Source organism: Myxocyprinus asiaticus, chromosome 1 (assembly GCF_019703515.2).
Source record: "Myxocyprinus asiaticus isolate MX2 ecotype Aquarium Trade chromosome 1, UBuf_Myxa_2, whole genome shotgun sequence".
Classification (NCBI taxonomy): Eukaryota; Metazoa; Chordata; class Actinopteri; order Cypriniformes; family Catostomidae; genus Myxocyprinus; species Myxocyprinus asiaticus.
In genome coordinates, this window is record NC_059344.1 from 17,524,480 (window position 1) to 17,549,269 (window position 24,790).

General features: G+C 39.7%; 1 protein-coding gene across 1 annotated transcript; it reads right to left on the reverse strand.

The window, feature by feature from the left end:
• Positions 1-18,760: 18,760 nt before the first annotated feature.
• Positions 18,761-24,647, reverse strand: LOC127443109 (transmembrane protein 179B-like). Its single transcript, XM_051701630.1, has 5 exons — positions 24,501-24,647; positions 23,031-23,218; positions 22,641-22,778; positions 22,430-22,508; positions 18,761-20,186 (listed from the first exon to the last, which is right to left on the reverse strand). The coding sequence occupies exons 1-5, from the start codon at positions 24,594-24,596 to the stop codon at positions 20,034-20,036; spliced, it is 654 nt and encodes a 217-aa protein (XP_051557590.1). The 5' UTR covers positions 24,597-24,647; the 3' UTR covers positions 18,761-20,033.
• Between the last annotated feature and the right edge of the window lie 143 nt (positions 24,648-24,790).

Sequence of the window (24,790 nt, forward strand, 5' to 3'; positions counted from 1 at the left end):
ACGAGCGTGTTCAGAGGCTGCAGCAGGCTACACCCTGCATCTGGTGGAAGGCCATCAGTTACCACTACGTGCGACGAACCAGACAAGTCACACGCTACCGCAATGGGGACGCCTATACCACCACACAAGTGTATCATGAACGTGTAAACACACATGCAGCTGGTTCAGAGTTTGACTATGCACGGTATGGTGTTAAAGATGTATCAAAGGAGTTAAGGGGCCTAATGGATCACCCGGCTGTACGACTGCGCTTCACTAAATGCTTTAGTTTTTCTAGTGCTCGGGCAGAGGCTGCGTACCTCACCCAGCGTGCACAATTTTTTGGTGAAAATGAGGGACTGGATGACTACATGGAGGCACGGGAGGGAATGCATTTGAAGAATGTGGACTTCCGTGAGCACATTCTAGCCTTCCCTGACCCAGCCAGACAGCCCTGGTATGCCAGGCGCAATGTTTTCTGTCTGGCCTCAGCTTTACTCCTTTCCTGGCCACTTCGGGTTGTTGCAGAGTATCGCACTGCATATGTACACTACCACATAGAGAAACTGTTTGGTGATGCTGATGATAGTAGTAGGGGGGACATAACTGAGAATGGTGTGGGCAACGAAAATGGAAATGGAGGCGGCGGCGGCACTGGAACAAGCTATCGTGCCATTTCTCGTGTTAATACAGTGGACATGACAGAGTTGGAGTGGCACATTCGCTGCAACCAGCAAATGGTGCCCAGCTACTCTGAGGCCTTGTTGATGGACCCTGGTTCAGGCACCAACCAGGGGACCAACAATTCTCAAGCCAGACAAGGGACTAACTCAACAGGGGGTGGCCCAACACTTCCAGTGGCCTTTGCCTCAGCTTACTTGCTCCAGAGCTGTCCTCGCTGCCGCCGCACCACAAGCAGCGCCTCCCTGCCCTCCAGGCTAAGAGGCCCAACAGCAGCCCTGCTCAGTGGAACAATGGCTGGGATAAGGGCCAGTGGGACAGGAGGTGGTCCTGGAGGCCCAGGCAGGCTGGTTCTGAGCAGGAGTGGCTTCTCATTGGGGCGTCTCCAGGCTCCTCGCCCTTCGTCACTCTTCCACTCCCGCAGTGTTGGTGGAGGACTAGCAGCAAGAGGAGAAGAGGGAAGTGGGGGAGGTGGCTTTCTAGCTTTGGGGTCTAGACAGGATGAAGAGAGCAGAAGAGTGCTGGAGGGAGAGGGTGATGAGGACGAGGAGGTTGGAAATGAGGTGGAAGGAGAGGAAGATGGTGAGAGGGAAGAGGAGGAAAGAGAGCAACCAGAGGAAGTAGAAGAAGAGGAAGCAAGAGAAGGAGATAGACCTCCTGCATATCAGGATGCATTCTTTTTCCCTGTGTTGATTGTGCATGGAGAGGAGAGTTGCCATTCAGGTGAGGACATCTGAAAATAAAAGGACTACCCCTTCAAAAACTGCAAAGGCAGGGTACAACGGGGCTAAAGGCTCAATGGGGTAAAAGGCTCCATTGATTTTATTTTCTCCCAAAACACTAAATGGCAACAAAAACTACCACAGCACTTTCCAAACACCTGTTTGACAGTACACTGGAAAATTCTCCTGATCAATGAGATCATTGTGTGTGGTGTATAAAGGTTGATTTTGAGGCAATTTGATTTAATTTTATTATTTTTTAAAATGTTGCAAATTTATGTAGCTTATGAAAATCCCTGAAATTAACACATTTTATTTTAGACAAAATACTTATCATTTTCAGTTTTGTTTAAGGTCATTAAATCTAAAACATTTCAATAAATGTCCAATAAGTGAAAGGACAGCATTTGGGGTAAAAAGCACCCTTGTTGCAGGGGCTAAAGGCCCTTATTAAACACATTGTTTTTCTTAAGTGGAGGGAATAGATTTGCTATGAAAAATGTTCAAAGTGGGCTCACATTGACTCAGATTAGTTTGTTTATAGAATACCTGAGATGCAATAAAATGCCAAATGGTGCACCCTTTTCTGAAGTGGTTATTTTGAGTAAGCATCATCTTAATTTGCATCTTGCTGTCTCAAAATTATTTGCATAAGCTGACAAATTGTTCCCTTTAACAATTACCCGGTGTCTACACAATATCACTTTAAACCCCTTAGGGGCCTTTTACCCCAACTGTGGTACAACAATGGAATTTTACTAGAAACAACCATCCAGTATTATTTCTTTTCACACAAATTATGTTGCTCCATCAATGTTCTATCTATCTATCTATTTCTTTTCTCTTTTTTTTTTTTTACCATGATATATATTTTGTGACCAGAATTTTTTTTTTCCTTAAGGGATGCCTTTAGCCCCATTGTACCCTATGTCTGAGTAAAGAGATGGCCAAATATCTGGAAAAGGGAGGATGGAATTTATGACACTGAGAGAACGAGAAGGTCAGATATGCTAGATCTTCAGTAAACAAAGAGTTTTGTTATAAACTCAATCTATGCAATAGAGAAATAGCAAGGGAGTGTTTGTAAAATAAGGGCATATGCAACAAAAGAGGCAAGAACATACAAAATACATTGATTCCTTTGGTCATAAAAAGGAAAGCATTACAAGACATGCAACTGAAAGACAAGACCATAGGAAAGTCTTCCAAAGATGACTGAGGACAACAGAAAAGGTCATCAAGAGGGATGAACACAAAAGAATGTTATTAACCTATACATAGCCAACATACAGCTGTATCCCACAAGTCCAAAAAAACGGTTCTGTTTTACTGACAAAACCAAAAGAACAACCTTATTAAACTTGCACAAAATACTTTGGAATTCAACTGCTATTGGAGTTTCACCATACGTAGTTGTTTAATACATCAATTTTGTTCCTGCAGGATCACAAGCCCAAGTCCCAATAAAATGTATGATTTGGTTTACTTAAAGAAAACAGTAAAGTGTGTGGAGATATTTTCCTCCGCAAACGCTATAATGCAAATTCTTGTTTGTTGTGAAGTGCACTGTGTTGACAGTATGTGTTTTATACAGTATGTATTATTTGTCAGTCATTAACTCTATTTGTACAAAAGCATATCACCACTTTTGCCTCACGAATAGCTTGACACTGAAGAGCACTTCACAGACATAAAACTATAGCATGTTGCCTTTGTGGTCCTCTTTGATTGGCTCAGTTGTCACATGTGTAAATAGGCCAATTGCTGATGAGACTGCTAAGTGTGCCAAGATACATCCATCTCCTGGTAACTGTGCATATGAGTAGATCCTTGTGAGACACATCTTAGTAGTGAGTTGATTGCAGGATACATATGTAAATGTGTTGAATAACTGCAAAACGTATACAACTCAATTCATCCTGCTTGTGTTATGCTTTAAAGATGTTCTTCAAGCACACAAACTTAAATACAGACAAAAACACACCTTGACAAATGCACATTTAAAGCCAAATACATAAGCTTAGTCCTAACATAAGCCTAAAGCATGCAGTCGTGGTCTCTCTTATCCTTAAGCAGGGTTGATAGATGTTGCAACTGTACAGCTGATTATTAAAAAATACCTTTAAGAAAAAGAAAGCGTTCGTGCAATACTGCCGAAATGTTCTGTCACAACGTGAATGTTGATCTAACAGTGGTGTGGTGTCTAATTAAATCACAATGAGAATGTAAACTATCATCAGTATTCGACTGTGCATTGTGTTTTATCCATTCACCTGTTAGTAATATAGATGGAGGAAGTCTAGACTCCCAGAATAACTTGTTTCAGAATTAACTGGCACCTTCCACAAATAGGGTACAAAATTAACCTGAAACTCTTGAAAAATGTAGTATTTTTGCTTCTTTTATTTTTATTTTTTTAACAAGAAGTCAATGAAAGGTGCTAAACCTTCAGAAAATTGTGATAAATGTAATAATTGTGAAAAATATCTTTAAAATTAATTGAATATCAGTTCAATATCTTATGTCAAAATTATGACACTTTTGCATGATTTTAATTATTGGATACTAGTTTAACTGACATATCTAATAGTTCTCACAACAAAAAAAAAAACAAAAAAAAAAACATGGGAGTTGTGCCTCTAATGCTTTAAAGTTATAGGACACCAAAGTGTACCATATTCGTGGAATGTGCCAACAACATTATCTCTAGAATTTACCATTGTTGGCTTAGAATTCTACAACCTCTGACTGATGCATGGCTTGTCCTCTAGAACACGAATGGAGGGAGTTTTTTTAAACTAGATTTAGCACACTTCATTTGCTTTGTGCAGGTTGCAAAAGATTCAGATTGTCTTGAGATTAGCATATACGTGTTTTCAAGGGAATGCAAATTTGTAAACAGGTTTTTTTTAAAGATGCTTTTGGGAATTAAATGAAACAAGAACCCTTTAACATTTTAAAGTAGGAACTGTAGCATAAAAATCAGAAGCAATATTTTCCTTATTGTGACAATGCCCATAAAATAATCGTTTCACACTAAGAATAGACCAATTCATCAAGATGTCTGTGGAACAATGTTTCGTTTGTTCAGCTGAAATACAGGGACTTTATAATTGTCCCCTAAATTAGTAGGTTGTCAGCAAAAAGTATTGCTTTGGTGCCTAAAATAAGTTTGCCTGAATTATATTTTACTCTAGTAAAGTGATTTGGCTTGGCATTGTGAATGGAGACATGTAAGTGTGTGTGAGTGTGTTGGGGACCAGAAGGGTATAATGATAGTTGCTGTCATTGTCGATGATGGAACATAATAAACTACTTGATTTAAAGTCTTATGTTGTGTCTTGCCTTAATCATACCAACAATGATCACTCTTTAAACCATTACTCTTTTATTTTAAAGTGCTCTATAAGTACTCTAAGCTACTTTGTGTGTGCACACGCAGGCGAAGAGGATTTCAGAAGATGTGTGTTTGTGCGACCACGTGGCCAATATTGGCTTCCTAAACAGCTCCACTGATATTGAATTTTAGCCTGTTGTAAAGAGAACTTTTCTGTTTATCCTTAAAGGAATAGGTCCATACAATGCAAGTGAATGGTGACCAAAATTTGGAGCTCCAAAAGGCACATAAAGGCAGCATAAAAATAATCCATACGACTTCAGTGGTTTAATCCATGTCTTCTGAAGCGATCCACTCAGTTTTGGGTGAGAACAGAACAAAATGTAACTCCTTTTTTACTGTACATCTTGCCATTGCAGTCTCTATGCGCGATCATAATTTCAAGCTCATTTGCATTTCTTACCATGCCATCTAGCTCTCTGCGTATGCGTATGCGTCAGCTGCTTGGAAGTGTAATTGATCTTGAAGTCATGATCATGCCTAAAGACTAAAATGGCAAGATGTACAGTGAAAAATTAATTATATTTTGGTGAATGCCAAGGAGATTGCTGATGTCAAGATTTACAGTGAAATAATCTTTATATTTTGGTATGTTCTCACCCAAAACCGATTAGATTGCTTCAGAAGGATTAAACCACTGGAGTTTTCTGGATTACATTTATGCTGCCTTTATATGATTTTTGAAGCTTAAAAGTTTTGGTCACCATTCACTTGCATTGTATGGACCTACAGAGCTGAAAATTTCTTCCAGAAATCTACATTTGTGTTCAACAGAAGAAAGTCATACACATCTGATGGCATGAGGGTGAGTAAATGATGAGAGAATTTTCTTTTTTGGGTGAACTATCCCTTTAATTGAAGTGCTCAGTCCATTTAAGTGTTCCATACAAATTCAAATATTAATACAAATCTCTCATAAACCTGTCTCCATACCCACCCAAATTAGCTTTATTGGCATAACCGTATACAATGTACAATGTTGCCAAAGCATTAATTAACAAAAAACAAAACGGAAAAAAAAACAAAACATGTATTACACCGATCAGCCAGAACATTAAAACCACCTGCCTAATATTGTGTAGGTGCCCCTCATTAACAGCACCAACCCGCATGATATTCTTCTCACCACAATTGTACAGAGCGGTTATCTGAGTTACCGTAGACTTTGTCGGTTCAGACCAGTCTGGCTATTCTCTGTTGACCTCTCTCATCAACAAGGTGTTTCCATCCACAGAACTGCCGCTCACTGGATGTTTTTTGTTTTTGGCACCATTCAGAGTAAATTCTAGAGACTGTTGTGTGTGAAAATCCCAGGAGATCAGCAGTTACAGAAATACTCAAACCAGCCTATCTGGCACCAACAATCATGCCACGCTCCAAATCACTGAGATCAGAGGTGGGTAGAGTAGCCAAAAACTGTACTCAAGTAAAAGTACAAAAAATAATTACTCAAGTAAAAGTAATAACATAAATAATTACTTGAGTAAGAGTAAGAAAGCATCCAGTTAAAAGAGTACTCAAGTAGTAAGTAACTCGTTACTTTCACAAATGACATAATAGACGTTTACTCCCCTATATTCCATTACATAATACATATTGAACGTGTTTTACAGAATTATTATTATTAATGGAAATTCTGTCATCATTCACCATCATGTTGTTCCAAACCCGTATGACTTTCTTTCTTCCATGCAACACAATAAGGAGATATTTGACAGAATGTTTGCCTGAGTCACTATTTTTTTCAGTGAATGTGTTTTTATATATATATATATATATATATATATATATATATATATATATTAAAAGTGAATGGTGACTGAGACTGTCAGTCCCTAACATTCTGTCTAACATATTTTGTGTTCCACATAATACAAAGCGTCACACTGGTTTGGAACAACATGAGGGTAGAGAAATGATGACAGAATATTAAATTATGGCTGAGCTATCACTTTAAAGAAATAGTTCACCCAAAAATGAAAATTCTCTCATTATTTACTCACCCTCATGCCATCCCAGATGTGTATGACTTTCTTTCTTCTGAAGTACACAAATTAAGATTTTTAAAAGAATATTTTAGCTCTGTAGGCCAAAATGTTTATGCTCCAAAAAGCACATAAAGGCAGCATAAAAGTAATCCATAAGACTCCAGTGGTTAAATCCATGTATTCAGAAGTGATATGATAGGTGTGGGTGAGAAACAGATCAATATTTGTCATTTTTTGCTAGACAGCAAGTGGTGATATGCAGAGAAGAATGTGAATCACCAAAAACACAAGAAGAAGAATGTGAAAGTGATCTGTTTCACTGTTTCTCATCCACACCTATCACATCGCTTCTGAAGATACTGATTTAACCACTGGAGTCTTATGGATTACTTATGTTTGTTTGTTTAGCTTTAAAATGTTGCCACCCATTCACTTGCATTGTATGGACCTACAGAGCTGAGAAATTCTTCTAAAAATCTTCATTTGAGTTCAGCAGATGAAAGAAAGACATACACATCTGGGGTGGCAAGAGGGTGAGTAAATAATGAGAACTGTAATTTCTGGGCTCTTGTCAGATCTGGAAGAATTTGTCAATAAGAGAGGTTTGGAAACATTTCTAGTAATTATTACAGTAAAAATGATAAAATGTACCACAAGGACATTATATATAATGCTGAAATATAAACCAAAGCAAGATCATGCTTTAATAATGCCTTTCATAACTTTTAAAGTCCTGTGCAGATTCTTATTTCAGTGTAGTTACAGTTTTCAGTGTCGTAAGTATTTAGATGATTAGTTTTGTACAGCAGTACCGCCGCTCTCTAAATGCATATATGCAGCCTAGTGCATAGGGCACAAACCCCTGTGGAACACTCGCTGTGTCTGAAACCACCCCTATCCACTATATAATGCACTATTTCGGGTGACCGCTATTTTGTAGGAGTGTCTGAATTCTGAGTGAGCCACTCGTTCCCTACTTTTGTTCACTCATTCTTACCCACAATGCACTCTAATTTCAAGTGTACATTTGTGCTGTGTCTTGTTTGGAAGGCTGCATCCTCCGGAGGTCACGTTTGTCGGCCGCATACGTCATCGAGGCTGTCTCCTTTCAGAAAAGCGAGCAGGACACTCCAAATGCAGCCTTCGAATGCGACCTCCTTTCACAGGAATTCGGAGGATGCATGAGGTGTATCCTTCGTGGGAAATCACAACCCACAATTCTTTGCTTCAACGGAAATGTCTAAAAAAAATGATGCCAATTTGTCCGTAAATATGATGTTCGAACTTAAGTAATGTTAATTCCCAAGTTGAAGTACCTCAGTAGATGGGTGCAGAGTATATAATATGTATAATTATATTAATATATAATTAAAATAAAGTATTAGACTAAAAGTACACCTGTAAAATCTATTTTCTTTTCTCTGTACCTCATACATTCCCTTCCAGAGGGACTTTGTTCCCTTCTCACTCAAAGCACTTGCGCTTGTTAAAGAGTGGTGTGCTGTCATAGCAACCATGTTACGTTCCGTTTCCGTTCGTCCTATGAAGGCCGTCTCGTTTAAATGATGCTTGTTTAAAGGAGGACACTCGGAATACTGCAGCCTTCAAAGGACGCATCCTACCTAGCACGCATCCTTCCAAAAGAGACACAGCCTTGATGTACACTCCACAGTGGTTAATTTCCCACAATCCACCACGGGAAAGACATACGAGCTGGGAGTTTACTGCTTCCTTCACTCCTCCAATGTTTTATTTCATGCTGAATGTAGTAAATTACTTTTTGACAAAAGTCATTTTGATCATTACTTGATTAAAATAACATCATAACATATAGAGAGGCAAATCATACAGATACATTTTTAAATGAACTCTTTATTTTATAAAATGTGCTTACTCTTCATATTAACTCACAGTATATATTAAAAATGACAAACAGAATGAAGATTTATTGTATTAATATATTAATTAATAAGAATAACAAGTAAGGCCCAAGTATTTTAAAATTTCATATGTGACGTTGTTTCTGCGACAGACCCAGAGCTCCGACACTCACGTCTGAATTCACTCATTTCGTTCACTTACTGCTGAGATATAGTTCCCTAACTGCCCTTCACTATATAGGAAATAGTGAATGAGTGAACGATTGCGGACACAGCCAGTCGCTCTACGATTGCCTCGTGCCCGCACATCTCACACGCGCGCGCCCCACGCACTTCGCTGTGCACGCGCAGAAATGCTGTCTGTTCGCGCTCCAGATGTTCGATCACGCGAATGGCAGTGATTTACACTTAACTTGGATGTTTACATGGATTTATACAGTTAATCCGCCTGAAGTAGCTGCGATAGTTTCCAGTAATCGCGCGAGGGCGTGGAGTAAATGAGTAAATATTGCTCATGATGCGGGACACGGGACAAAGCGCACTGATATATTGCTGCACTGATTTAAAAATGTACACTTAAAAACTGATGTCATAAGAGCCCAGTTACATTATCACCCTGAAAATGACCATCTCATTACACAGAAAAACCCGCGTTAGGATTAGAGCCAAAATTTACCTCAGCATGCTGCCTTTAGTTGGAGCTGTGATTTTAACCTTGAAATATCAGCTTGTCTTTGGTGTTAAATGAAGGCACTGCATGACGAAACTATTCTTTTATTCACTGTGCAGAGCGAAGAAAGTGTTTCACTTTGAAGAGTTTGATGTCGCTGAAGTGATTGAGTGACAGTCTGTGACAGCAGCTCAGCGCGCGCAGCTGTGAACTTCCGCTCTTGTAAAAGTCCCAATCATTAATCTCTCAATAAATTACACATTAATTAAAATTAAACCCAGTAATGTAACGATAGGAACGCCGCCAATGTCCTGGCTGATTGGAATTCTTTAAAACAAACAATAATTCCTCCTGAAACTCTTCCATTTTTAACATGCAGGTGTTTCACTGAGGGTATACGTAATTCTCTGTAGTTTAAAGGATAAAGGAACATTCCCTGAATGTTGTAGCTTGTGATTTTAAGTGATGATATTGTGATTTTTACCAGAAATAAGAATGTATGATTCCTGACCCAATCATGTAATGAAATATACTGATTTAAATGAAGTATCTTAGAATATCAACTGTATAAAAAAAGGATACAATAAAATAAATATTAAAATAATTATAATAATAATGAATATGCTTAAATTAAGCTCTTGCTAATCAACTAATAATTTTTCACATATAAGTTTCAGCATGTTTTTTATTTGGCTTAAGTCGCTTGTGTCAGCAATACCTCTTCCTGTCACAACAGCAGCATAGCTGTCTCTCTGTTGGCATGCTGTCTCACCCTATCCTCATAGTCAGGGGGTGTGTTTTCAGAGCTTTTCAGTGTTACATCCTTGATTGTTGTAGCAAATATTCTCATGCCCTCTTGATGAATGTGGATACGGTCATATAGATGCTCATGAGTGATGCGCTGATGATTTGCTATGTGTACATTCGGCATGATTGCACACACATCAGCTATCTCTGCATTAATGGCATTGACGATGTTTTGTGGAACGTCTCTGCAAGGCAGCAGTGCAGAGATGATGACTTTGGCACTGGGGTAGATTCTTCTAGCTGTTTTCACCACACTGATGAGAGCTTTGGCGACATCCACTCTTTTGTCGTTTGTCCCAGTGTGCAGTATGATATATGATGGTGTTCCCAAAACATCCTCTCTCAGCAGCTTCAAAGCATAGTGAGAGCTGGGACACCAGAGTTTCCCCATAGTTCTCCCGGGGAACAGTCGCCTGTAGTCCAGGTGGTTGCCGTTGGAGTCACAGAGGATGATGATGTTGTGTTGTCTCTTCTGTTCTCTGTTGGATGTTGTTGTGGTCTGTGGATATCTCTGTCTGGTGCTGATGTCTGTTGTCTTGGAGTTCTGAGAAGCTTGAGAAACCTGTGGGGTTGCAGGGGATGGGATGGTGTGTGTCTGTGTGTTGACTCAATGCTGGTGTTGTGTTGTTTTTCTGATGTGTTCAGGAGGAGAGGTGTTGAGAGTTTCTTTGCTGGTACACTGTTGCTGTTGTTCTGTGGTTGTGATGTGTTCAGGGTTTGTGTGTAGCTGTTGTCTCATCTCCTCCAGTTGATTCTCCCGCATATTGCTGTGGTGATCTCTCTTGATCAGCTCCTCTCTCACCCTCCTCAGCTCCTCTCGCAGCTCCTGGTTGTTCTCTTCCAGCTGTCTGACAGCAGAGCAGAGCTGCTGAAGTTGTTGTAAGTGGAGGTGGCTGGTCTGGTTTTGGGGCTGGCAGAGGTTGTTGGTAGTTTCCTCTTTAAACAGGAAGTAGTCCTGCTCCAGCTCAGCAATGTTGTCTCTCAAGGCCTTGATCTATGGAGATACAGGGGATGCAGGGTGTCTGTGTGCTACAGGGGTGCTCAAGCTGAGGGCTCTGTTTGTGACTATTGTGGAGCAGGACTGTACACTGCTCTTCTCCTCAGGATCTTCCTTAAACCTCTAAACCTCCATTTTATAGTTCATGAAATTCTTCTGGAATTCATCAAGGCTGGGTTCTGACCCCTGGACCATGACTGTACCATTGTGATACAAGTTTACTGTCAGCTTTATCTCTTTTTCACCTTCCAGAGTGATTTGTCTACTTTTACTGATGCCACCTTTTCTGCTGCAGTTCATGGCATTGCAGAGAGTGCTGTGCCAGGCTGATGGCAGATCAGTGAAGAAGAGCAGGTTACACCGGACTCTGTTGGGTTCTGGTCCACTGTAGTCAGACAGAAGCATTTCTGGGTTCTCTCTCAGGATCATCTCTTTCATCTTCTTCTTATCTTTGTTTGATTTAACTGCTGGATATATTATCTCCAGCTCCTCTTCATTTTTGAAAGATGCTACTGCCCTAGACAGGCCAAAGCTGTGATCAACAGTTTTAACTGCCATTGAGTGTTAGCCTGGCAAGCAGTTAGATTGATGTATTGATTATTATTATTATTTTTTTATTTTTTATTTTTTTTTATGTGATCTTTAAGTTTCTTAGAGGTCTTATCTTAAAAATCTTCTGCCTCTTTTGTTCTCAGTTTCCAATCATTTAAGTGGTGTTTGAGTCATAAAAACATACATTCTCTAGCAAAAATTGAAGTTACAGCAGGAGCTGATATTTTTTGCTGCCAACTGCCATCGGAACTCTCTCTCTCTCTCTCTCTCTCTCTCTCTCTCTCTCTCTCTCTCTCTCTCTCAGTTTTCAATTTTAAAGTACTTTATTAGCATGATTGTGTTTACATACAATATTGCCAATGCATTTAACAATAAGCATTTAACAAGACATTATGAACATAAAAAATACTGTGCCCGAAGTACATTAAGGCAGTGATTGGTTTCTGAGGGTGTGCAGCTCAAAAAATATTTTGTATGTATGTTAAATGTATGATTGTCCTCCCCAGTAACACCTGCATTTGATCTGTTTCTGCTGAATTGGAAAACTGTGGCATGAGGTTTGAGAGTTTGTCAAAGTATTTCTCTCTCACCTCTGTAAATTTCTCACAGTAAAGGAGAAAGTGTGTCTCTGTCTTGACCTCACCTGTGTCACAGTGAGCACAGACTCATTCTTCCTTTGGAAGCCATGTTTGTCTGTGTCTGCCTTTTTCTATGGCCAGACTGTAATCACTGAGCCTGTATTTGGTGAGGATCCATCTCTGTTTTGTATCTCTTTGTGAAACTTGGGATTTCAACTAAAATGTAGGACTTTAATTTAATATACTAAAAAATGGGTTTAAAAAAAGCATAATATCCAAATGATCACACAACAGGGTAGCTTTTCAGCCTTCACAGCTCAGCACAGTCTTTTTATGTCTGGTAGCTCTCTCCCCTCGTCTCTGGCGTGGTCCCTTTTTATCGCTCTCCACAGTGTTTACTGCAATTGGAAGATTATAGCGCTCAGGTGTGTGCACCCTTACCGCTTTCTCTCCAGACAAATGCTCGGCCAAATATCCCCACTGCCCAACTCAGGCAGGCAACATTTCATTTTTGCTGTTTGAAGGTCACTCCTCCCAAGCTTCCCACGTGATATCGAGCACACCGCACGGCCGCCACCCATACAGCAACTCAAATGGGGAAAACCCTGTGGAAGCTTGTGAGACCTCTCGAACTGCAAATAGCAGGGATTCGAGCCATTTATCCCAATGTCTAGCATCCTTGTGCATGAACTTATGAATCATTTTTTTAAGGTTTTATCAAATTGTTCCACCAACCCATCTGTTTGTGGATGGTAAACACTGGTGCGAATCGATTTAATACCCAATAATTCGTACAGTTCGCGAAGTGTTCGTGACATAAATGTAGTGCCTTGATCAGTGAGGAACAACACAAAGAACTAATACAAAGCGATGTCCGTGTGCTGTCCGCTCTAATGGCCTGACAAGGTCCATGCCAATTCTTTCGAAGGGGACCTCGATTAAAGGAAGGGGGCGCAATGGCGCTCTTGGGGTGGCCGGCAGATTCACTAGCTGACATTCACGGCATGCCGCACACCACCTGCGAACATTCCTGCGAATGCCCGGCCAATATAAACAGGCCATTAATTGGTTCAGTGTCTTTTTCCTGTCCTAAGTGACCCGCTATCGGATTATAATGAGCTGTCTGGAATAACATTTCCAGATGGCTCCGTGGTATTAACAATTGGATTGTATCCTCTTTTATATGAGTGTCCAGTGTCACTCGATACAACCGCTCTTGTATTATAGTGAAATAAGGATATGAAAGTGCGATGTTTGGCTGGAGCCATTGACCATCAATAACTTTCACTTAGTAAGGGCATGCCTGAGGGTTTTGTCTCTTGACTGCTCTAGAGGGAAATCCATTTCGGAAAATCCTCTAAGGACAGGAGGGGCCGAAGCCTCCCCCCACCACCCCTTACGTCATCCTGACATGAAGCTGACCAAGACCGCCCCGGCTCTGCCTCCCCTGCCAAGGCATCGCACATTTCGCATCTAACAACGTTCTCACAGGACCCATCCACACATATTCCCTTTAATACATTTTTTAATTCCGGCCAATTAGTTCCCAAAATTACTGGATGGGTGAGGCGGGAACTAACCGCACCCTCCACTCTATGCTTTTGTCCCCGAAATATAATAATGAGTGTCACTACGGGATAATTGTGAATATCCCCATGCACACACCTCACCCTTTTGCTTGTGCCCAAAGCCTTGTCTTGAACCAAACATTGGTGTATAGTGGTCTGGTTGCAGCTCGTATCCACCAAGGCTTAATGTGTACTGGGCATTAGTCCCGGAAATGCCCTGGATCCCCACAACTCCAGCAGGCTGGCCCAGGCGTTATGCCCACACCTGTGTCGGCGGGTACATCCACCTGAGGGGGAGAGCGATGAGACATTGGGGCCACCGGCGGCGGGACAAACCCCCGCGAATGGGGAGCCGGCTTTGGCAGCACATTTCCAAGCCTTCGGGGAACTGGGATGGGCTGCAGTAAAGGGACAGAGTGGGGGGGGGGGCACAGGGGGAGGGGAGAGAGAGATCCATATGATCCATATACGCTGACATTTGGTCCTCCGCCAGTTGGACAGCCTCCTCCAGCGACGACGGGTGGTGGCACTGAACCCACTCTGCCATTCCTTTCGGTAGCCGATGGATAAGCTGTTCCAGTACCACAAGATCAATGACTCCCTTGGCGTCGTGGTCCTCAGCCAGCAGCCATTTCCGGCAGGCATCCCAGAGCTTTTGAGTGAAGGTAAACGGGCGGCCTCGCATATCCATCTTCATCAGCTGGAAGAATGCGAGGACTTCATACTGGCGTATTTCCTCCAATTTTCTCGGGTTTTGGTACCAGTGTGAAGAGGTTCATTGGGTAGGAAAGGAGGTAACGGGAAACTTGGAATTTCAACTCAAAAGTAGGACTTTAATTTAACAAACTAAAAAAAGGCTTTTCAGCATAATATTCAAATGATCACACAACAAGGTAGCTTTTCAGCATTCACAGCTCATCATAGTCTTTTTATGTCTGGTAGCTCTCTCCCCTCGTCTCTGGTGTGGTCCCTTTTTATCACTCTCCCCAGTGCTTACTGCAGTCAGAAACAGGTGTTAGACATTATAGCGCTCAGGTGTGTGCACCCTTACCGCTTTCTCGCTCTCCGGACAAACACTCGACCATGCCCCAGCCGCCACACTTTTACAGTGTTGAGATATTCTGCCATATTATACTTTCTGTTTAGGGTCCGATAACATTCCAGTTTGCTTTGGTTTTTACTTTCATTTTCCTAATCGTCCAAATATGTATTTTTGCTTTCTTTTATGATTTGGTTTAATCTGATTTGGTTTTGTTCAGCAGCGCTGGTCTGAAACTTGTGTTTGTTAGTTGTAAGTGGGTTTGTGAGTTTCAGAGCCAGCTGACAAAGGGGACTGGTTTTGGGCTTCAACTCTTGGATTTTAAGTGCGTCATGTTGCAGTGCGTTAAGGGAACTTGAATTTAGGTGTGTCCAGAATTTGAGGGATCATTTTTCAACATGTATAATTAGGGGGTATCTATCTAGTTCGGCTCGGCATGCATTAGTAGGTGTTCTTCTCTCTCTCTCTCTCTCTCTCTCTCTCTCTCTCTCTCTCTCTCTCTCTCTCTCTCTCTCTCTCTCTCTCTCTCTATCCTGTCATCTGTTTAATTTGAGGTGAAGTAGACTTAAGCCACACGTTAAAGAAAATCACGGACTTAACAGTCTACAACTGAACTACGTCAGAGGACATAAGAAAAAGATTTATCTGGTGAGTCTGACATGTAAATTGCTGCTTTAACCTATTTGCATATAACTGTAAAGATTGAGATACTGAGATACCAAACACAAATGCACACAAAAGCCTTCTATATGAAGTCATGGCTGCCTCTCTATTTGTTATCACTTTATCTGCTGTTATTTTTATAGCATTGTGCACTTTAACAGGAGCTAATGTTGGCAATCAGGAAGATGAGCTTGATGTGAGAGAGACATGGTAAGCCTCTGTAAGCTGCTTGATACTGTTTCAAGCTCAATGGGTGTCACAACTGATAGACACATTTACCCTCTGACTGTGGTGTAAATGAAAAAGACAAAGAGTATTTTACAGTCTTTGTATGGTGAACACTCTATTGAAATCCCCCATTTTTATTCGTCATAACTTTCTCCAGTTAATTCAGCTGTTACCTGCTTAATGCACAAACCCCATTCAAACTTTGCGTGTAGGTATTTTCAGGCTTAGTTGTGATCAACTTTATAATCTTTAAGAAATTTCACAACATAAATATTCAATATTCAAACCAATATCCTGTGTTATTAATGTGTCTGTCCACCACAGACACAGAAAATTCCAGTTGGTAAAAAGGAACTCATTTTTGAATTATGATTGGTCTTTTCTTGTTCCTGCTTTCCAATTCTGAATTGTGATTGGTCTTTTCTTGTTCCCGCCTTTTCACACTGAATTGTGATTGGTATTTTTTTGCTCCCGCCTTTCCATACCGAATTGTGATTGGTCTTTTCTGTCTTTCATCTCTTACTCATTAGCCATCTTATTTGCACATTACTCACAAACAATTATTACACAAAAATAATTCTTGATACGATTTTGACGTTTTTTGGCCAACAGTTACTGTTATTAATCAACTGTAATATAATGCATGTGTAAAACATGTGACAACCTGCCCCAACCTGACATTTATGAAGAACACCTTTTCCTAAGAACAGTGTTCAACCTTTTGGTTAAAATCTGCCCTCATTATATAGTTGACTTTTGCCTTTATGTATTCTATTGTGATTTTATTGATTTCACGTATTTACTCGAGAGCTATGCAGAAATATGTCGATAGTGTCGTTTTAGTTTTGAGGATAAAATTCACAAAAATGATCCTAATATATGACTATATAATTATGTTTTGAATTAGCTGTTTGAAACAAACACTCAAAACCACAGCTAGAGAAACAAGCATAAATGCAACTGGACTTACTGAGATAAAGCCCTTGTGACAACTATCCCATCTTACCTAAAACTTTTAACACTTCATTTGCTGCCTTGCAAGAAATGGCATCTCCTTCAGGAAAAGAAAATCTCTTATTTATGTAAATTAAATGTATGTATGTAAGTGTGGGACACAACCATACTCACCTTTACACAGTGGAACTATATTTATGTACCCAGTTATACTTTTAAAGAGTTAGTTACACTTTTTTTTTTTTTTTTTTTTTTGGAGGTTTGTATGGTTATTGGGACATGATGAGGTCAGACTTAATCTTTTTTTTCTCACCTCATTTTACACTAAACATCCCCCTTACATTTGCTCTTGTCAGAAGAAGCCTTTTCTGTGATGTGTGGAAAACTTTCTCGCCTATGACCGCTCTTCCCCTCTCTTTCTCCCAGGTGATGGCTGAGATGGCTGAGGCTCAGACCGATTCGGTGGTGTCCAGCGTGGAGACCATGCTGGTGGATGCTGTCCACATACAGGCGCAGTGCAAGGAGCGCAGCGCAGAGCTGGCTGCGGCTGCTACGGAGCTGCATGAGGAGACCCAGAATCTGCGTGAGCAGTGTCAGGCTACACAGCTGGACATGGCCCGCCTCCGAAGGATGCTGGACGATCTGCTGGATACAAAACACGCTTACGAGGCCCGTGAGAGACAGGCCCGTAAACTCAGCAAGCAGCTTTAGAAGGCAGAAGGAGACAAAGGAGCAAATAAGAGATAAGAAAAAAAGCAAAGACCATAAGACATTAATACAGAAGGTAAAAAAATATATATTTGTCATTTATAGCAAAAGATTGATATCATTTCCAATACTTAAATAAATGTTACTCAAACATGCAGTCCTCTGTTAATTGAACCAGCATTTCAAGACACAAGTAATTGTTCAGTATTATTTATCAAAGTCTCTAACTTGCTTTGTATGAAGTTTGGTTTACTCTCTGGTTTGTCTTTGTTGAGCTTGGATCCTCCACACATTTTATGATGTAACAATGAAATAGAGCACAACAGTCTGGTTCCCAAAATAAAAATTCCATTCTTTTTCTCCAGAGGCAAATAGATTTTTAACAAAAACGTAAACCTTAAAGACAAACCTACCATGAGCTAAGATGTTGTTAATTGATGGTATATGCTTCTGTTGAAGCAGTCAGTCCGCATTATTTCAACGTAATAAAAAATAAAAATAAAAAAAATCACGTTTAATAGCAGAATTTGTGCTGAAGAACTACACTTCCCATGTAGATACTCGCAGCAAACCAAGCACGCCAAACAAGCTCTGCGAGTGACGCAATCGAGGCGGTCTCCTATCAAACTACTTAAATATTTGCATAGTATCTGAATATTTGAAAATATATGGTTTCTATACTTATAATCAACAACTTTAAATCAATATTTTTCTATCGTTTTTGACTTATGTCATTTGCCATGCTTCTTAAGATCACCTCCCTTGTTCATTCCCTCACGAAAGATGGTATACGGTCACAACAAGGTCTTGTACCTTTGTCTTTTTGTCCGTTTTTTAAAAAACTTTTTTTGCTTTACATTAAAGTTTGTAATGTAGTGTTTCACCTCGGAGCTGGTCAACGGCTGAGAACTCTTTTATGAAGAATTTAATCAAATCCTTATGGGAAAAAAGGAATGGGAAAAATACTTCCGGAACCCAGATGGCTGAAAAAGTGGGCGGGTTCTGTTGCACTATATTGCCTTGCCCTTTTCTGGGAACATAACTGTTCAGCATTCTGCAGGCTTTCATGGCGAAGAGTTTCTCTTATCTGGCAGAGTAAGAATAGTTGTCTGGTGCTAAACTGCCTTCTCAAGTGATTTTTGGACTTGTCTAATGCTACTCAGTCAAACTGAACAAATAAAGTTTCATCTGAAGTTCTTTAAAGGTAACATTCTGCAAATGCTGTTGCTATTCAGCCATACTTGCACTTTCAGCATTCTGGATTAGCTGCATTTGAAAGCATTATCATAGCATCATAGTAAGTGGTCATCAGGCACATAGAACATACAGACAAAGAGTGACACAGTAAGCACTTTAAACAACCCACTTAAAACTTGGGTTGACCAATTTATTTGAATGTACTTTGAAAGTTTCGCACAACCTTAGACTCGGGAATACTGGGTATACAACAGATTTTGTTTCCATAAAAGAAAAATCAGTGCTTGTATATGAACAGTAGTTTTTCACAAAACAAATATGGGAAGTTAAATGAGAATGTACAAAAACTGCACAGAGATAAATTAATTATTAGGAAAGCAGTCTAAAGCATTTAATAACTGAAATAAACATGGGCACTGTATGCTGCAGAGATGGGCGGAAGGACACTGTGTTTTCGAGGACATTAGTGCTCAGATTTGGCACTTGGCCTGCAGAAAGCGGATACCATCACTGGCCAAATTATAGATTTATGTCCCTGTCATCCCAAACACACCACACACACACACACACACACACACACACACACACCAACCTCCCATGACTGTGTACAGAAAAACCCCATTAAAAATGACATCTCTGCAGGGCACAAGATTAATAGCTAAACTCTCTCAGAAAGACACTCTCAAGCAGTTTTGCTCGTGTTAAGGACATCAACTCACCAAGGACTACAAATAGGAGAAATGTGAAATTAGGGAAAATGGCATTTATGGGAGATTCCTAGCCCACAAAACAGGGACACAAGCACCGTCTGATGGGATTTATAAAGTAATACATGTAAGCAGACAGCAGAGGGCGAAAATGTACAGTGCCTATTAGACTTTACTTGTGTAAGACCGTTCAAAAATTACAGTACAGTGGGTTGGCTTGGGTTAACGCCAACGCAACCAGGTTAAATTGAATGGCAGTTATTTCAGGCATACCTTTAAACTAACATTTCCACTCGTGGCATTTTTAGCCATGGAATAAAACACCAGAATCATGCAAAGTGCACAAACATTTTTCTTAGAAATATAGAGATGTCTTCTTTCTTTTATTTTTGATATAATTTTGCTGCTCTTAAAAAATGCTGACAACATTGTCAAATTTGATGTTTTTATGGAACGCGGTGTCTTGATCAGTTCAGGTCACACCACCAATCTGGCAACCGCACACTCTCACCTGCCAGGTCTGTGCTGCCAGCCACAGATCAGTAACCATGGCAACTAACCCCTGGCAATGCTAGAGAAAAAAAAATAAATCATCTCTCCTCGGCTAGTCAAATGCTAGCCAGCAGTGTGACAGTTAGAGCAAGTGTTACGTATGTGCGAGTATGTGTGTGTTCATGTGGAATGTAGACCGTTTTAGAGTCTACAGACATATATTTCCCTAAGGATGTCCCGGGTTGAAGAAGGGTTCCGTTTCAGAGGGGGTGGCTGACGGGTCCTCTCCTCCTGACCTGTTTCCTGACCCTTGTTTACACTGGACCAGAACCAGAACAGCAATGATCATCCATAAGAACAGGTTCACCCATACTGCTGTCTAAGAAAAGCAAACAGAAACAAACAATTTTGTCAGCCATGACGTTAAACACCTAGCATGCAAATGGTTCATTGTAATATGAAAAAAAAACTGTGAAATTTGGAGGGCAGGTTGTGATCTGACAGGTTGTGCACATGCTCTGGTATATGGCCCGGTGCCGCTTGCGTGCGGGTGACCCGGTGTTTGTCTCCAGCTCGGGTCATTTCCCGATCCCATCCCCCCTCCCCTCTCATTGTTTCTTGTCCTATCTTTCACACTATCCTGTTCCAATAAAGGCAACCCTCCCGTCGGCTGTCAATAGCTGAGCTTAGATGTTAATATTTCTCCCTACAAAGACTGCAAACGACTTTCATTTTGTTAAAAGTCATATAAGGATTTCATTTAAATGTAATGAACTTAGAAACATTAATTAAATAGCACAAGTCCAGCTCATTCGACAGCAATGTTGATTATCACAAAGTAAGAGATGGAAGTGAATGGGTCCATAACATTAAATATACATGGTTTTAAAAGTATATCTGTGTTAAAGTGATTTTAGTGTGATAAATTCACTTACTAACCTTATCTGTGAAAAGATATGTCCAATATTACAACTTTGTTGTCGTGATGAATTAAACCCGGCACTGGTAAATCCCTGAGATAATTTTTTACATGTGTAATGTTTGTATTGTGGCTATACTTTTGAAAAGGTGTGTACTTTAACATTTAAAGCCCCATTCACTTCCATTGTAAGTGTCTCACTGTAACTACACATGTTTTTTATTTATTTATTTTATTTTTTTAAATGAGGGACAAGTTTAAATAATTTTACATAATGCCACAAATGATGTCGATTAAGCTTAAAGGAATAGTTCACCAAAAAATTTTAATTCTCTCATTTATTCACCCTCATGCCATCCCAGATGTTTACATCTTTCTTTCATCTGCTGAATGCAAACAAAGATTTTTAGAAGAAGTTCTCAACTCTTTTGGTCCATACAATGCAAGTGAATGGGTGCTAAAATTTTGAAGCACCAAAAATCACATAAGTCAGCATAAAAGTAATCCATAAGACTCCAGTGGTTTAATACATGTCTTCAGAAGCACTATGATAGGTGTGGGTGAGAAACAGATTTAAGTCCTTTATGCTGATTTATGTGATTTTTGGTGCTTCAAAATTTTAGCACCCATTCACTTGCATTGTATGGACCAAAAGAGCTGAGAACTTCTTCTAAAAATCTTTGTTTGGATTCAGCAGAAGAAAGAAAGTCATACACATCTGGGATGGCATGAGGGTGAGTAAACGATGAGAGAATTAAATTTTTGGGTTTTATTGAACCTGAAACATTTCTGTAAAAACGCATTTCTTCCTTGGAAGTTTCTCCATCTTTTACAGATAAAATAGCTTTCTACAACCCCAATTACAAAAAAGTTGGGACAGTATGGAAAATGCTAATAAAAACAAAAAGAAGCATTATTGCCTGGATTAAAACTGCATGGCTGTATAAGCAGAGAGTGTGGGTTCTAGATTGGCCTGACTGCAATCCTGACATGTCTCCAACTGAGAACATGTGGTGGACTAAGAATCACAAAATTCGGCAATGAAGGCACCGTGCAATTGCACAGCTGAAGACCTGCATAATGGATGAACGGGGGAAAATTCCACTTGCTAAACTTAAACTTGTGTCTTCAGTGCCCAAACACTTAATAAATGTTATTAGATAAAAATGATGATGAACTTTTTTGCAATCATATAATTTGAAATGAGTGTGTATAAAAAAAATAAAATAAAAAAAATTACATTCACAAGGTAAAACACCAAATAATGTGTTGTTGTAGTGTGTTTAATATACAGTAGTATAGGGTGAATAGAATTTACAAATCACTTTTTTTATTTTTATTTTTTTATTAGCATTTTCCATACTGTCCCAACTTTTTCTAAATTGGGGTAATAATAAGTGATTGATGTGTTAGGTATTTTACATAGACACCTGTGCTGGTGCTTGAGCAATGTACAGGTGAAAGTAAAAAAAACAAAATAAACTGTTTCAGAAAGTCAAATTAAGAAATTTAACCACATTAATTATACATTGAATTAATCTCAAAAGTTTTTTTGTATTAAAATGTGTTAAGTCTGACAGCCCTAGAAATTAGTCAAAGTCTAAATAAGATAAAGCAAAGAGGTAAATAAAACTATATGCTGGGTGTTCTTGCATTCAGTATTTCTAAGTGTGTGTGTGTGTCATCAGGGGTGTTTTTTCTACCTCTGCACTGTGTAGGTTTGAGTAGAACTGGTTCCCATTGATAGGGCTCATCCAAAAGTTATTTTGTGCTTCTTCACACCTGCAATTGCCAAAAGTTTAAGCCCTCATAGTCATAGTGTAAATATAGTTAATCATTTCAATGTCAATTGCTTTTGTTTTCATGAACAAAATCCTCACATATCAGATGGAATTGTTGAGATCTCTCTCTCACCTGGTTATATTTGTCATTTGACTGAGCACTGAGTCACACAGTCGGTCTCTGCCAATTTTCAGGATGCATCCCGTCACCAAGAGAAAGAAAAGGAAGACTCCACACACGCCGAGGGTAATTTTCATGCAGAATTTCTCTCTGATACCAGACAGAGATAACAGTCATTGCACAAAGAAGGCATTAAAAAAAATATATTTATATAAGATATTCTTCAAATAAGAACATTGCCACAATGTATCAGATCAAAAAGCTTCTTATAAGTGCCATTTTATACAATCTATGCATTCTGGACCACAGAATAACAGGAAACGGAAAAAGAGGTACCTTTAGATAACCTCTGGTTTAACAAACACATGAGCAGCACATAATTTCATGAATTCCTGGACACACCTTTTCACCTCTCCATCAACACAGCTGGTGTAGATCCAGCATAGGGTGAGGGAGAAGCAGAAAACAGCCACACACACTGATATGGCTGACACAAAGTAGCACAGTGAGGGAGACGTGGATGAGAGCACACTGATGGAGGAGTTCACATGTACTGAACCATATAGCATACACTTCCCAGCAAAGCTACCCTGTGAGAGTGGAAAGACAGAGAAAACAATATTTCCGGGTTACAGGACTGACCCAGATTTTGTTTTGCCATAATAAGCAATATTAAATTAACCATGGTGAACAGTTTGCATATAGTTTCAGATACCCTGGCCTCTACTGTTACATTTAAAGTCATAGTTCACCCAAAAATGAGAATTCTCTGATCTTTTACTCACCCTCAGGCCATCCCACATGTGTATGACTTTCTTTCTCCTGCAGAACACAAATTTTTTAGAAGAATATTTCAGCTCTGTTGGTCCAAACAATGCAAGTGAATGGTGACCAGAACTTAGATGCTCCAAAAGCACATAAAGGCAGCATAAAAGTCATCCATACAACTCCAGTAGTTTAATCCATGTCTTCAGAAGCAATATGATAAGTGTGGGTGAGAAACAGATCTCCTTTTTTACTATAAATCTCCACTTTCAGTTTTACTTCCACATTCTTCTACTTAAGTAATTGTTGATTCGCATTCTTCATGCATATCACCAATTACTGGTCGTGGCTGGTCAAAGGTGGAGATTTATAATAAAAATGAACTTAAATATTGATCTGTTTCTCACCCACACTTATCATATCACTTCTGAAGACACGGATTTAACCACTGGAGTCTTAGGGATTACTTTTATGCTGCCTTTATGTGCTTTTGGAGCATCTAAGTTCTGGTCACCATTCACTTGCATTGTTTGGACCTATAGAGCTGAAATATTTTTCTAAAAATCGTGTGCAGCAGAAGTACAGACAGACATATCTGGGAGTGTGAGAAAATGATGACAGAATTTTCATTTTGGGGTGAACTATCCCTTTATTAATGTGAACTGACTGAGGCTCGTTCACAAACACACATATTTATTTTACTCATCTGACTTCAATAATCCAAGAACTCTTGGAAACAAATTCTCTGCTGGTCACATGACAGTTACTAATTCTGATACACTTTCAGTTTCTCTTAACTTCCGGGTTTTAACTTTAGCGTTCATTATTTCTCGTACAACATGGCTCAATGCAATGTTCAATACAGTGACGTTCATGATACTTAAATTTAACTTCGGTCATATGACTGTGACGATGTTTGGAGGAAAAATAATACAAGTGCATACATAATTGCACTGAACCAAACTACAAGCTGTTTCCCATCGACTTTAACAACAACAAAACTTGTAATTTACATTTTTGATTTATCCCACTGCAGATCACTGTGAAACACTTACGGGGGAAAAGTATGTTATATATCTCATGTAATCAATAATAAAGAGGAGATACCTGTGAAATAGTAACGAAGGCGGCTGTGACGATTCCACATATAACACAGCTACCGTACAGCAACAACTCCACCAGCAGATAACACGGCAGCGCCATGGCGTGTGTGCGCGCGCGTACTTCAATACTAGTATTTAACCAGCAGCCGCGGGGGCGCGCACTGACACTCATCATGAGTTAAGCACAATCATGTGATCGCACAAACTCATGAGGAGACAGATATGTTTCTAAGCAAATTTAGGACCATTAGGACTGCCTACCACATAGATGTTCAATACACTGGGTGTAGGCAC